Source organism: Carassius auratus, unplaced genomic scaffold, assembly GCF_003368295.1.
Source record: "Carassius auratus strain Wakin unplaced genomic scaffold, ASM336829v1 scaf_tig00214173, whole genome shotgun sequence".
NCBI lineage: Eukaryota > Metazoa > Chordata > Actinopteri > Cypriniformes > Cyprinidae > Carassius > Carassius auratus.
In genome coordinates this window covers 5,010-19,868 of record NW_020527543.1, presented here as the reverse complement: position 1 = coordinate 19,868, position 14,859 = coordinate 5,010, and the positions used below count along the sequence as shown (strand labels likewise).

Genomic DNA, 14,859 nt, shown 5'->3' with positions numbered 1-14,859 from the left:
TCACTGATTCAAATGAACCGTTTAGTGCGAGTCTCCAGAAGTAAGAACCGGGAGATCTTGTGAGTGCGTGTGCGTCTGATGTTGCTAAAAGTAAGTTATTAATGTTGAAATTTAGGATTAATTATTGTAACTGAAAATCATATTTAGGTCAAAATTGTCAGTTGTTTGGGAACTAAATCCGCTGTAAAAAGTGATCTGTTTAAGCCCACTGAAATGCTCGAGTGCATACGATGCAGACACATCAATCAGCGTCTCTGTTTTAGGAAAAAAAAAAAAACCTTAAACTAACACAGATTAAATACAATAACTCGTGCATGTTCAAAATCCTAGCTGCCGTAATATTAACAGTTTTATTAAAATGCTACCATGTCCTATGTGACGTCTGTTTTTATATTGTTTATCAACAGTAATGTTATATTGTTTGGATTAACTAGATGAGTAGACAGACATGAATGTTTATTCATAACCGTACTGAAAATAAGTAAATATTGTTAGCTGATGCTAACTATCTAGCTAACAAGCTTGCTGGTGCTAACTTGAGGTAATTTTTATAAATAATGTCCAAATATTTTTATTCAACAACCTATATATATATATATATATATAAACAACCTATATATATATATATATATATATATATATATATATATATATATATATATATATATATAGGGAGAAAAGAAAGGATGTGTTGTTCAGAACATGGTAACTACAATAATTATCAAAGAGGGGAAGAGATGCACCCCGTTTGGCCAGGGGTGTTTTTACACCCCAGACAAGATTTGAGAAGGAAAAAATCATTAGGAAAATATAATTATATTTTCCTTAAAATGTTCTTCCTAATTTCAGGCCTTATTATCATGTCATAACTGTGATGTTCTGTAAAACAACAAACTTTAAAATACTTTTTTCTTACTGGTGAAAATCAGATGGTCATCTCTGTTTTCTCTCAGGGACATCACAGTGTAAGCTTCACAGTGAACATTACTCTCAGCGTAGTCCATATCAACAACAAAAATATATCTTGACTCCATATAGTGGTTATTTGGGAAAAAATCCTAGATATTTTGAGCAGTAGGATTATTAAAAAAATATATGTTCTAATTTAAAATTAAATTAAGTAGCCTATATAAAATTGCAAACATCTATGTTTCAGTACTTTTTTACTTAAGTACATAAAAAATTGAGTACTTTTGTACTTTCACTTGAGTAAAATTGAAAAAGGACTACTTTTACTTTTACTAGAGTAATATTTTACTATACGCATCTGTACTTTTACTCAAGTACTTGATTTGTGTACTTCGTCCACCACTGCTAACGGTAAAAATTAAAAGTTTCATTTAAAACTATACACAAATAAGCTGTTTGTATGTAAATGGCATTCAGAAACCGCAAGACGACTCAAACACTGAAAGAAACCTAAATGCCTTTTTCATCTGAAGAGTCCAACATGAAGCACACAGAGGCTTGCTGTAGATGTTGTGTTGAAGAGGTGTTAAAGGGGATTTTTCTTTTTACTTCTGCAAAACTACGATTGGAATGAATAATGGACTTCTGTTAGCGAATTGCACTGAGAAATATATGATCCTGTGACAGACGGTCAACAGCAAAAAAATATCCACCATTTTGATTAGTTTGATTTGCGTCACGCGGGTTCCACCTACTGGTCAAAACGGTGTAATGCAACAATCCTAACGAGACCTTTAACAAAACAGCAAGTATTTTCATAACACTGTAATGTTTTCAGTATAATTTAAACATCACATGAAACATTAGGGTCTTTGCTATTCAGACCATTTACTTTTATGAAATATTGCAGTTCGTTCTTCTTTTCAGTTATCTGGTTATGGATTACAAGTTAATCAGTCCTGTGCTGCGGGTCAATGTTTAATGGTCGTTAGGTTGTGCTACAGACACATCAGTGCCTCACACAGGTTTAGTAAAGATAAACAACTCAATAAAACACATCTGACTGAGAGAGCGTTTGTGTGTGTGTGTAGTCTGGAAGGAGTGAAACTTATTTACATTTGACCTGTTAGCCAGCACCCCCCATTATGGGACTCACAGCTGAAAGTGCTCTACCAAATTTATAATTGTAACAGTTTCCTACTTCTGTGTGTTACAAACATAATTTTGGTGTCTTTAGAAAGAAGACCATTTGGGCTTTACTTTTTATCAACCAGATTTGATAATGCTCAAAAGTTATAGACACTGAAGTGCCTTGAATATTTTTTACCACACTTAAATATTTTTTTATTTGATATAAAAATACATGAAATGAGTCCTGGAGCAATCTAGAAAAGTAATGGGTTGAAAGCCACATGTCTCATGAGTTTCTATTTCAAATCTGAATAAAATATAATCAAAAATGAGACTCCTGCTAATATTTTTCTGAGACTATGTCTACACCCCCATCACCCCCCTCACCCCCCAAATATAAGAAAATATATATTTCCCAATAGTATTGAAGGCTTCTACAAACTATTTAGTCAGTAAACATACCACTGCATGTTTTTTTTTTTCATTTATAAAACGCTAGACAGAAACTTAGACGTCATATAAATGATTTATTTGCGCACTAGAAAAATACAATAAGAATAATTTGAGTAAGAAAAATAAGAATAATAAGAAAAAAAAGATTTAACTTTGCCAATTACAGAACATCCTGAGATTGCTAGAAATGCAGCATTAACAATGAATCACGATGCAAATAAGTGCTGATGTGCTGATGGCCACTTATACAGATGGTAATAACACAAATGTGCCAAAGTAAATAATCCACTCCCTCTATTCATATAGACGCGTTCACTTTGATAGCCGTGATCATACAGTAATAGCGAGCTGATTTGGGCTGATTTGCACTCAAACAGATGGTAATCATTCAGATACATTCACATTCAACATAAAACACACTCTCACATATATAAAAACTGTTGAAAAATGAAACAAACATAGAAAAAGGTGATCGCTATAAGTTCCGCCTCCATCAGCTGACAGGTGCGTCAGAGCGCGTCACTAGGGAGCGCCAAATTCAAATAAACTATCTTTTGCCTATTTTTCATTCATTCTTTTTTCCGGTGGATTGTCTCATTCTGTTTGTGACACTGTACGCTGAAAAACCATGCCGTGTTTTTACTAACAAGATGCAGTTTCCGACACGTGAGTAATTCCATAATGGACACAAACAGTTCTGTCGCTGAAGAAGTGAAACGTAAACATAGGAATTATGATCCATATTACAACGTTATTGCTTCGTTGGACTAAACGTGCTTCATGAGATGTCGTTCAATGGACCCTTACCTTTCTAACTAAACCGGGATTTACAGCTGTGGATGTGTTTATGACTCGTTATTACGACGGATCTGGTATGTACAGCGTTTCCATTGCTCATGTTTGTATGTGTACTGCTTACACAAATGTAGCAAATACAGTCTTTATAAGCTTTCCATTGAAAAACAGCGATCTGTCGTCGATGCTTGAGGTTTAGATCTTTATAATGATACATAGTTTGTACTATTCATAAACACTGACACGTGCGAGTTGAGAGGCTTTGAGATCGAGGGCGAGGTGCAGGCTAAGAGGTTAAAGAACTAACATCATATTCATAACAGTTACAGCTGCTTTTAACATCTGTCCCCGTTTAGAGAATTTGGAGTAAGTATTAACACCGTGAACTTATTAATATATGTGTTGATATTTTTACGGTATCACAACATGACTGCTGTACCACCTGTAATCCTCTCGTAATTAGGCTACCTTAATTATTATGACATGGCTTGAATGCAGCATTCAGCTCATCCAACCCCAATCAAACACACCTGAACAAGCTAATTAAGGCCTTCCAGACTACTGGAAAGCTACAGGCAGGTGAGATTGATCAACGTTGGAATTGTTCTCCTTGGATATTTAAAAAAACCATTTTACACAGAGGTTGCTACTGCAGCAACACGTGTTGGTTTAGCTTTGTGTGCTTCTTCTGATGCACAAATTCAGGGGCCTTTTCCAGCAGAGTTTGTTGTGAGATCACAGGTCGGGAGGATGACCGCTCGAGTGGATTTCTCATTGATTGTTGCTTTGTGGTATCTTTTTGGATACTTGAGCATAACTCATGCTATTCAAAGACAAAACACAGGTGACAAGATCTGTTGACTTCATTACACAACCTGAAGAAAAGCAGAAACAAGTGGCTCAGTCTTTGAGAGTAATTAACAGTTTAGGAATGTGTAGGTTTTAAAAGTCTTGATCTGAACAGACATGTAGAATCTGTATTTAAAGCCCTGATTCACAAATGCTTAAGCCACACTCTCTGGCCTCTGAAAATGATCCTCTTCAATCCTCTAGTGGATGGTTTTTGTCCGGCGACGCTGACGTTCGTGCCGGCCCGTCGAGGATGTTCTTCTGATGAAGACTGCCCTGGAGGACACAAATGCTGTCGATTTGACTGTGGGCCTGTTTGTGTGCTGCCTGTTTTCAGTGAGTTTCAGTTAGTGGCTGCTAAGGGTCTTAAAACAAAACGCACAAGTAACACATTGAATTCAATGTTGGTTTGAAGCAGAAATTTTGCCTTGTTCTCGTCTGAAGTAGGTTTTAAATTCATCACTTAGGGTAGTTTAATGCACAGGATGACTTCACAAAAGAGGAATAATAGTAGCTTGCTGTTCATGCTTTGAGTGTGTCGTGCTGTATGTTGAAGTGGCTGACTATGTCCAACATCTAAAGCTGACCGTCTGTGTCCACGCAGTGAAGCCGGGTCAGTGTCCCCTACCAGAGATGATTCCACTGTGTGCTGAAAGCTGTTTCCATGATGGCCAGTGTCCTGCCACACAGAAGTGTTGCCCAACCACCGGTGGCTTTGCATGCAGTGAACCACGTGGTCAGGGAAGAGGTCAGATGAGTTGTCAGGGACATGGACCGGTTCATGGACCGGGTCAGGGCCAGGGTAGCGGTCTGGGTCAGGGACAGGGCCAGGGACAAGGACAAGGACAGGGAAGCGGCCAGGGTCAAGGACAGGGAAGCGGACAGGGAAGCGGCCAGGGACAAGGACAGGGAAGCGGCCAGGGACAAGGACAGGGAAGCGGCCAGGGACAAGGACAGGGAAGCGGCCAGGGAAGCGGTCAGGGACAAGGCCAGGGAAGCGGTCAGGGACAAGGCCAGGGAAGCGGTCAGGGACAAGGCCAGGGAAGCGGTCAGGGACAAGGCCAGGGAAGCGGCCAGGGACAGGGCCAGGGAAGCGGACAGGGTCAGGGACAGGGACAAGGCCAGGGAAGCGGAAAGGGTCAGGGACAGGGACAAGGCCAGGGAAGCGGACAGGGACAAGGCCAGGGAAGCGGACAGGGTAAGGGACAGAGACAAGGCCAGGGAAGCGGACAGGGTCAGGGACAGGGACAAGGCCAGGGAAGCGGACAGGGTCAAGGCCAGGGAAGCGGACCGGGTCAGGGACAAGGCCAGGGAAGCGGTCAGGGACAGGGACAAGGCCAGGGAAGCGGACAGGGACAAGGCCAGGGAAGCGGACAGGGTCAGGGACAGGGACAAGGCCAGGGAAGCGGACAGGGTCAGGGACAGGGCCAAGGCCAGGGAAGCGGACAGGGTCAGGGTCAGGGACGGGGCCAGGGACGGGGCCAGGGCCAGGGCCAGGGTCAGGGACAAGGCCAGGGTCAGGGACAGGGACAAGGCCAGGGAAGCGGCCAGGGTCAGGGACAAGGCCAGGGTCAGGGACAAGGCCAGGGTCAGGGACAGGGACAAGGCCAGGGAAGCGGACAGGGTCAGGGACAGGGACAAGGCCAGGGAAGCGGTCAGGGACAAGGCCAGGGTCAGGGACAAGGCCAGGGTCAGGGACAAGGCCAGGGAAGCGGCCAGGGTCAGGGACAAGGCCAGGGAAGCGGACAGGGTCAGGGACAAGGCCAGGGAAGCGGCCAGGGTCAGGGACAAGGCCAGGGACAGGGACAAGGCCAGGGAAGCGGACAGGGTCAGGGTCAGGGACAAGGCCAGGGTCAGGGACAGGGACAAGGCCAGGGAAGCGGACAGGGTCAGGGACAAGGCCAGGGAAGCGGACAGGGTCAGGGACAAGGCCAGGGAAGCGGCCAGGGTCAGGGACAAGGCCAGGGTCAGGGACAAGGCCAGGGAAGCGGCCAGGGTCAGGGACAAGGCCAGGGTCAGGGACAAGGCCAGGGTCAGGGACAAGGCCAGGGACAAGGCCAGGGTCAGGGACAAGGCCAGGGTCAGGGACAAGGCCAGGGAAGCGGCCAGGGTCAGGGACAAGGCCAGGGTCAGGGACAAGGCCAGGGTCAGGGACAAGGCCAGGGCCAGGGACAAGGTCAGGGCCAGGGCCAGGGCCAGGGCCAAGGTCAGGGACAAGGCCAGGGTCAGGGCCAGGGTCAGGGACAAGGCCAGGGTCAGGGCCAGGGTCAGGGACAAGGCCAGGGTCAGGGACAAGGCCAGGGAAGCGGCCAGGGTCAGGGACAAGGCCAGGGTCAGGGACAAGGCCAGGGCCAGGGTCAGGGACAGGGCCAGGGTCAGGGACAGGGCCAGGGTCAGGGACAGGGCCAGGGAAGCGGACAGGGTCAGGGAAGCGGACAGGGTCAGGGTCAAGGCCAGGGAAGCGGACAGGGTCAAGGCCAGGGAAGCGGACAGGGTCAGGGACAGGGAAAAGGCCAGGGAAGCGGAAAGGGTCAGGGACAGGGACAAGGCCAGGGAAGCGGACAGGGACAAGGCCAGGGAAGCGGACAGGGTCAGGGACAGGGAAAAGGCCAGGGAAGCGGAAAGGGTCAGGGACAGGGACAAGGCCAGGGAAGCGGACAGGGACAAGGCCAGGGAAGCGGACAGGGTCAGGGACAGGGACAAGGCCAGGGAAGCGGACAGGGTCAGGGACAGGGCCAAGGCCAGGGAAGCGGACAGGGTCAGGGTCAGGGACGGGGCCAGGGAAGCGGTCAGGGACAAGGACAGGGTCAGGGACGGGGCCAGGGAAACGGTCAGGGACAAGGTCAGGGATGGGGCCAGGGAAGCGGCCAGGGACAGGGAAGTGGACAGGGTCAGGGACAAGGACAGGGAAGCGGACAGGGTCAGGGACAAGGACAGGGAAGTGGCCAGGGTCAGGGAAGTGGAAGAGGTCAGGGAAGAAGTCAAGAGAATGGTCAGGGATGTGGTCATTGAAGTGGACATGGGACTTTTGCTTAACTCTTACTGGAGATCTTTTCAATTCCGTGTTAATATTATGGCATGGTTTCCCTGTTTGCTCAAACTGTGTTTTGAAAACTTTTCGGTCTGCTCCACCTCAAATAAAGAATTGCTTGATTTGAAGAGTTGGTGTTGTTTAGTATTATTTGGCGGTTTCTCACAGTGCTTTTAAGTTCCTCTCCTTGAGACCTGGGTAGGGTTGCACCAGCCATTCGTAAGTTCTTAAATTAGATCATTAAGACCGCAAGGCTTTAGTAACCACTAGCTACTTTGTAACTAAATCTACACATTTGGTTGCACCAGTTGTTCGTAAGGCAGGACGTAGTTTGTAAACTCGCTGCAGAGCAATGTGTAGTTACAGAGGTTTACCCTCATCCAAATGGAAACCTTTTACGTGAGCAGAACTGTTTAAATGCAATAGTTTAATTCTTAAATTTCTAATCACTCTTGTCACTCACATACTAATGGTCAGTGGTGGACCGTAACGGAGTAGCTTTAATGGGTTACTGTACTTAAGTACATTTTTCAAGTATCTGTACTTTACTGGAGTAGTTTTATTTTGAGTAACTTTTACTTCACATTTCAAAGCATAAAACCGTACTTTTAACTTCACTACATTTCATAAAACATATCGTTACTCCCTGTAATATATCACGTGCTCCGACACGCAGAAGCGGTGTCTGATTCATCATGAACGAACTGAGTCTCTTCAAAATATACTTTTAAATCGGATCGCAAATCGCACCAAACGATTCGTTTATGTATTAGAATGATCCGATTGCAGCCTACTGTCTATGGATTGCAGCTGTTCGGGAGTCGACCACTCACTGATTCAAATGAACCGTTTAGTGCGAGTCTCCAGAAGTAAGAACCGGGAGATCTTGTGAGTGCGTGTGCGTCTGATGTTGCTAAAAGTAAGTTATTAATGTTGAAATTTAGGATTAATTATTGTAACTGAAAATCATATTTAGGTCAAAATTGTCAGTTGTTTGGGAACTAAATCCGCTGTAAAAAGTGATCTGTTTAAGCCCACTGAAATGCTCGAGTGCATACGATGCAGACACATCAATCAGCGTCTCTGTTTTAGGAAAAAAAAAAAAACCTTAAACTAACACAGATTAAATACAATAACTCGTGCATGTTCAAAATCCTAGCTGCCGTAATATTAACAGTTTTATTAAAATGCTACCATGTCCTATGTGACGTCTGTTTTTATATTGTTTATCAACAGTAATGTTATATTGTTTGGATTAACTAGATGAGTAGACAGACATGAATGTTTATTCATAACCGTACTGAAAATAAGTAAATATTGTTAGCTGATGCTAACTATCTAGCTAACAAGCTTGCTGGTGCTAACTTGAGGTAATTTTTATAAATAATGTCCAAATATTTTTATTCAACAACCTATATATATATATATATATATAAACAACCTATATATATATATATATATATATATATATATATATATATATATATATATATAGGGAGAAAAGAAAGGATGTGTTGTTCAGAACATGGTAACTACAATAATTATCAAAGAGGGGAAGAGATGCACCCCGTTTGGCCAGGGGTGTTTTTACACCCCAGACAAGATTTGAGAAGGAAAAAATCATTATGAAAATATAATTATATTTTCCTTAAAATGTTCTTCCTAATTTCAGGCCTTATTATCATGTCATAACTGTGATGTTCTGTAAAACAACAAACTTTAAAATACTTTTTTCTTACTGGTGAAAATCAGATGGTCATCTCTGTTTTCTCTCAGGGACATCACAGTGTAAGCTTCACAGTGAACATTACTCTCAGCGTAGTCCATATCAACAACAAAAATATATCTTGACTCCATATAGTGGTTATTTGGGAAAAAATCCTAGATATTTTGAGCAGTAGGATTATTAAAAAAATATATGTTCTAATTTAAAATTAAATTAAGTAGCCTATATAAAATTGCAAACATCTATGTTTCAGTACTTTTTTACTTAAGTACATAAAAGATTGAGTACTTTTGTACTTTCACTTGAGTAAAATTGAAAAAGGAGTACTTTTACTTTTACTAGAGTAATATTTTACTATACGCATCTGTACTTTTACTCAAGTACTTGATTTGTGTACTTCGTCCACCACTGCTAACGGTAAAAATTAAAAGTTTCATTTAAAACTATACACAAATAAGCTGTTTGTATGTAAATGGCATTCAGAAACCGCAAGACGACTCAAACACTGAAAGAAACCTAAATGCCTTTTTCATCTGAAGAGTCCAACATGAAGCACACAGAGGCTTGCTGTAGATGTTGTGTTGAAGAGGTGTTAAAGGGGATTTTTCTTTTTACTTCTGCAAAACTACGATTGGAATGAATAATGGACTTCTGTTAGCGAATTGCACTGAGAAATATATGATCCTGTGACAGACGGTCAACAGCAAAAAAATATCCACCATTTTGATTAGTTTGATTTGCGTCACGCGGGTTCCACCTACTCGTCAAAACGGTGTAATGCAACAATCCTAACGAGACCTTTAACAAAACAGCAAGTATTTTCATAACACTGTAATGTTTTCAGTATAATTTAAACATCACATGAAACATTAGGGTCTTTGCTATTCAGACCATTTACTTTTATGAAATATTGCAGTTCGTTCTTCTTTTCAGTTATCTGGTTATGGATTACAAGTTAATCAGTCCTGTGCTGCGGGTCAATGTTTAATGGTCGTTAGGTTGTGCTACAGACACATCAGTGCCTCACACAGGTTTAGTAAAGATAAACAACTCAATAAAACACATCTGACTGAGAGAGCGTTTGTGTGTGTGTGTAGTCTGGAAGGAGTGAAACTTATTTACATTTGACCTGTTAGCCAGCACCCCCCATTATGGGACTCACAGCTGAAAATGCTCTACCAAATTTATAATTGTAACAGTTTCCTACTTCTGTGTGTTACAAACATAATTTTGGTGTCTTTAGAAAGAAGACCATTTGGGCTTTACTTTTTATCAACCAGATTTGATAATGCTCAAAAGTTATAGACACTGAAGTGCCTTGAATTTTTTTTACCACACTTAAATATTTTTTTATTTGATATAAAAATACATGAAATGAGTCCTGGAGCAATCTAGAAAAGTAATGGGTTGAAAGCCACATGTCTCATGAGTTTCTATTTCAAATCTGAATAAAATATAATCAAAAATGAGACTCCTGCTAATATTTTTCTGAGACTATGTCTACACCCCCATCACCCCCCTCACCCCCCAAATATAAGAAAATATATATTTCCCAATAGTATTGAAGGCTTCTACAAACTATTTAGTCAGTAAACATACCACTGCATGTTTTTTTTTTCATTTATAAAACGCTAGACAGAAACTTAGACGTCATATAAATGATTTATTTGCGCACTAGAAAAATACAATAAGAATAATTTGAGTAAGAAAAATAAGAATAATAAGAAAAAAAAGATTTAACTTTGCCAATTACAGAACATCCTGAGATTGCTAGAAATGCAGCATTAACAATGAATCACGATGCAAATAAGTGCTGATGTGCTGATGGCCACTTATACAGATGGTAATAACACAAATGTGCCAAAGTAAATAATCCACTCCCTCTATTCATATAGACGCGTTCACTTTGATAGCCGTGATCATACAGTAATAGCGAGCTGATTTGGGCTGATTTGCACTCAAACAGATGGTAATCATTCAGATACATTCACATTCAACATAAAACACACTCTCACATATATAAAAACTGTTGAAAAATGAAACAAACATAGAAAAAGGTGATCGCTATAAGTTCCGCCTCCATCAGCTGACAGGTGCGTCAGAGCGCGTCACTAGGGAGCGCCAAATTCAAATAAACTATCTTTTGCCTATTTTTCATTCATTCTTTTTTCCGGTGGATTGTCTCATTCTGTTTGTGACACTGTACGCTGAAAAACCATGCCGTGTTTTTACTAACAAGATGCAGTTTCCGACACGTGAGTAATTCCATAATGGACACAAACAGTTCTGTCGCTGAAGAAGTGAAACGTAAACATAGGAATTATGATCCATATTACAACGTTATTGCTTCGTTGGACTAAACGTGCTTCATGAGATGTCGTTCAATGGACCCTTACCTTTCTAACTAAACCGGGATTTACAGCTGTGGATGTGTTTATGACTCGTTATTACGACGGATCTGGTATGTACAGCGTTTCCATTGCTCATGTTTGTATGTGTACTGCTTACACAAATGTAGCAAATACAGTCTTTATAAGCTTTCCATTGAAAAACAGCGATCTGTCGTCGATGCTTGAGGTTTAGATCTTTATAATGATACATAGTTTGTACTATTCATAAACACTGACACGTGCGAGTTGAGAGGCTTTGAGATCGAGGGCGAGGTGCAGGCTAAGAGGTTAAAGAACTAACATCATATTCATAACAGTTACAGCTGCTTTTAACATCTGTCCCCGTTTAGAGAATTTGGAGTAAGTATTAACACCGTGAACTTATTAATATATGTGTTGATATTTTTACGGTATCACAACATGACTGCTGTACCACCTGTAATCCTCTCGTAATTAGGCTACCTTAATTATTATGACATGGCTTGAATGCAGCATTCAGCTCATCCAACCCCAATCAAACACACCTGAACAAGCTAATTAAGGCCTTCCAGACTACTGGAAAGCTACAGGCAGGTGAGATTGATCAACGTTGGAATTGTTCTCCTTGGATATTTAAAAAAACCATTTTACACAGAGGTTGCTACTGCAGCAACACGTGTTGGTTTAGCTTTGTGTGCTTCTTCTGATGCACAAATTCAGGGGCCTTTTCCAGCAGAGTTTGTTGTGAGATCACAGGTCGGGAGGATGACCGCTCGAGTGGATTTCTCATTGATTGCTGCTTTGTGGTATCTTTTTGGATACTTGAGCATAACTCATGCTATTCAAAGACAAAACACAGGTGACAAGATCTGTTGACTTCATTACACAACCTGAAGAAAAGCAGAAACAAGTGGCTCAGTCTTTGAGAGTAATTAACAGTTTAGGAATGTGTAGGTTTTAAAAGTCTTGATCTGAACAGACATGTAGAATCTGTATTTAAAGCCCTGATTCACAAATGCTTAAGCCACACTCTCTGGCCTCTGAAAATGATCCTCTTCAATCCTCTAGTGGATGGTTTTTGTCCGGCGACGCTGACGTTCGTGCCGGCCCGTCGAGGATGTTCTTCTGATGAAGACTGCCCTGGAGGACACAAATGCTGTCGATTTGACTGTGGGCCTGTTTGTGTGCTGCCTGTTTTCAGTGAGTTTCAGTTAGTGGCTGCTAAGGGTCTTAAAACAAAACGCACAAGTAACACATTGAATTCAATGTTGGTTTGAAGCAGAAATTTTGCCTTGTTCTCGTCTGAAGTAGGTTTTAAATTCATCACTTAGGGTAGTTTAATGCACAGGATGACTTCACAAAAGAGGAATAATAGTAGCTTGCTGTTCATGCTTTGAGTGTGTCGTGCTGTATGTTGAAGTGGCTGACTATGTCCAACATCTAAAGCTGACCGTCTGTGTCCACGCAGTGAAGCCGGGTCAGTGTCCCCTACCAGAGATGATTCCACTGTGTGCTGAAAGCTGTTTCCATGATGGCCAGTGTCCTGCCACACAGAAGTGTTGCCCAACCACCGGTGGCTTTGCATGCAGTGAACCACGTGGTCAGGGAAGAGGTCAGATGAGTTGTCAGGGACATGGACCGGTTCATGGACCGGGTCAGGGCCAGGGTAGCGGTCTGGGTCAGGGACAGGGCCAGGGACAAGGACAAGGACAGGGAAGCGGCCAGGGTCAAGGACAGGGAAGCGGCCAGGGAAGCGGTCAGGGACAAGGCCAGGGAAGCGGCCAGGGAAGCGGTCAGGGACAAGGCCAGGGAAGCGGTCAGGGACAAGGCCAGGGAAGCGGTCAGGGACAAGGCCAGGGAAGCGGTCAGGGACAAGGCCAGGGAAGCGGTCAGGGACAAGGCCAGGGAAGCGGCCAGGGTCAGGGCCAGGGCCAGGGTCAGGGACAAGGCCAGGGACAGGGACAAGGCCAGGGAAGCGGCCAGGGACAGGGCCAGGGCCAGGGTCAGGGACAAGGCCAGGGTCAGGGACAAGGACAAGGCCAGGGAAGCGGCCAGGGTCAGGGACAAGGCCAGGGTCAGGGACAAGGCCAGGGACAGGGACAAGGCCAGGGAAGCGGACAGGGTCAGGGACAGGGACAAGGCCAGGGAAGCGGTCAGGGACAAGGCCAGGGAAGCGGTCAGGGACAAGGCCAGGGTCAGGGACAAGGTCAGGGACAAGGCCAGGGAAGCGGCCAGGGTCAGGGACAAGGCCAGGGTCAGGGACAGGGACAAGGCCGGGGAAGCGGACAGGGTCAGGGACAAGGCCAGGGAAGCGGCCAGGGTCAGGGACAAGGCCAGGGACAGGGACAAGGCCGGGGAAGCGGACAGGGCCAGGGTCAGGGACAAGGCCAGGGTCAGGGACAGGGACAAGGCCAGGGAAGCGGACAGGGTCAGGGACAAGGCCAGGGAAGCGGCCAGGGTCAGGGACAAGGCCAGGGTCAGGGACAAGGCCAGGGAAGCGGCCAGGGTCAGGGACAAGGCCAGGGTCAGGGACAAGGCCAGGGAAGCGGCCAGGGTCAGGGACAAGGCCAGGGTCAGGGACAAGGCCAGGGTCAGGGACAGGGACAAGGCCAGGGACAGGGACAAGGCCAGGGAAGCGGACAGGGTCAGGGACAGGGTCAGGGACAAGGCCAGGGAAGCGGACAAGGCCAGGGTCAGGGACAAGGCCAGGGTCAGGGTCAGGGACAAGGCCAGGGACAGGGTCAGGGTCAGGGACAAGGCCAGGGTCAGGGTCAGGGACAAGGCCAGGGACAGGGTCAGGGACAGGGTCAGGGACAAGGCCAGGGTCAGGGACAAGGCCAGGGAAGCGGACAGGGTCAGGGACAAGGACAGGGTCAGGGACAAGGACAGGGTCAGGGACAAGGCCAGGGTCAGGGACAAGGCCAGGGAAGCGGCCAGGGTCAGGGACAAGGCCAGGGTCAGGGACAAGGCCAGGGCCAGGGTCAGGGTCAGGGACAAGGCCAGGGACAGGGACAGGGTCAGGGACAGGGTCAGGGACAAGGCCAGGGTCAGGGACAAGGCCAGGGAAGCGGCCAGGGTCAGGGACAGGGACAAGGTCAGGGTCAGGGACAGGGCCAGGGCCAGGGACAGGGACAAGGCCAGGGAAGCGGACAGGGTCAGGGACAGGGCCAGGGAAGCGGACAGGGTCAGGGACAGGGCCAGGGAAGCGGACAGGGTCAGGGACAGGGCCAGGGAAGCGGACAGGGTCAGGGACAGGGCCAGGGAAGCGGACAGGGTCAGGGACAGGGCCAGGGAAGCGGACAGGGTCAGGGACAGGGCCAGGGAAGCGGACAGGGACAGGGCCAGGGAAGCGGACAGGGTCAGGGACAGGGCCAGGGAAGCGGACAGGGTCAGGGTCAGGGACGGGGCCAGGGAAGCGGACAGGGACAAGGACAGGGTCAGGGACGGGGCCAGGGAAGCGGTCAGGGACAAGGACAGGGTCAGGGACGGGGCCAGGGAAGCGGTCAGGGACAAGGTCAGGGATGGGGCCAGGGAAGCGGCCAGGGACAGGGAAGTGGACAGGGTCAGGGACAAGGACAGGGAAGCGGACAGGGTCA

General features: G+C 45.4%; 1 protein-coding gene across 1 annotated transcript; it reads left to right on the top strand.

Annotated features, from left to right (window-relative positions):
• Window positions 1-11,861: 11,861 nt before the first annotated feature.
• On the top strand, window positions 11,862-14,647 carry LOC113091269 (fibroin heavy chain-like; the record flags this gene model as incomplete). Its single annotated transcript, XM_026256679.1, has 5 exons — window positions 11,862-12,122; window positions 12,332-12,463; window positions 12,732-12,863; window positions 12,996-13,583; window positions 14,358-14,647. Coding segments are annotated over exons 1-5 (1,236 nt in total), but the record flags the coding sequence as incomplete, so codon positions are not given.
• Between the last annotated feature and the right edge of the window lie 212 nt (window positions 14,648-14,859).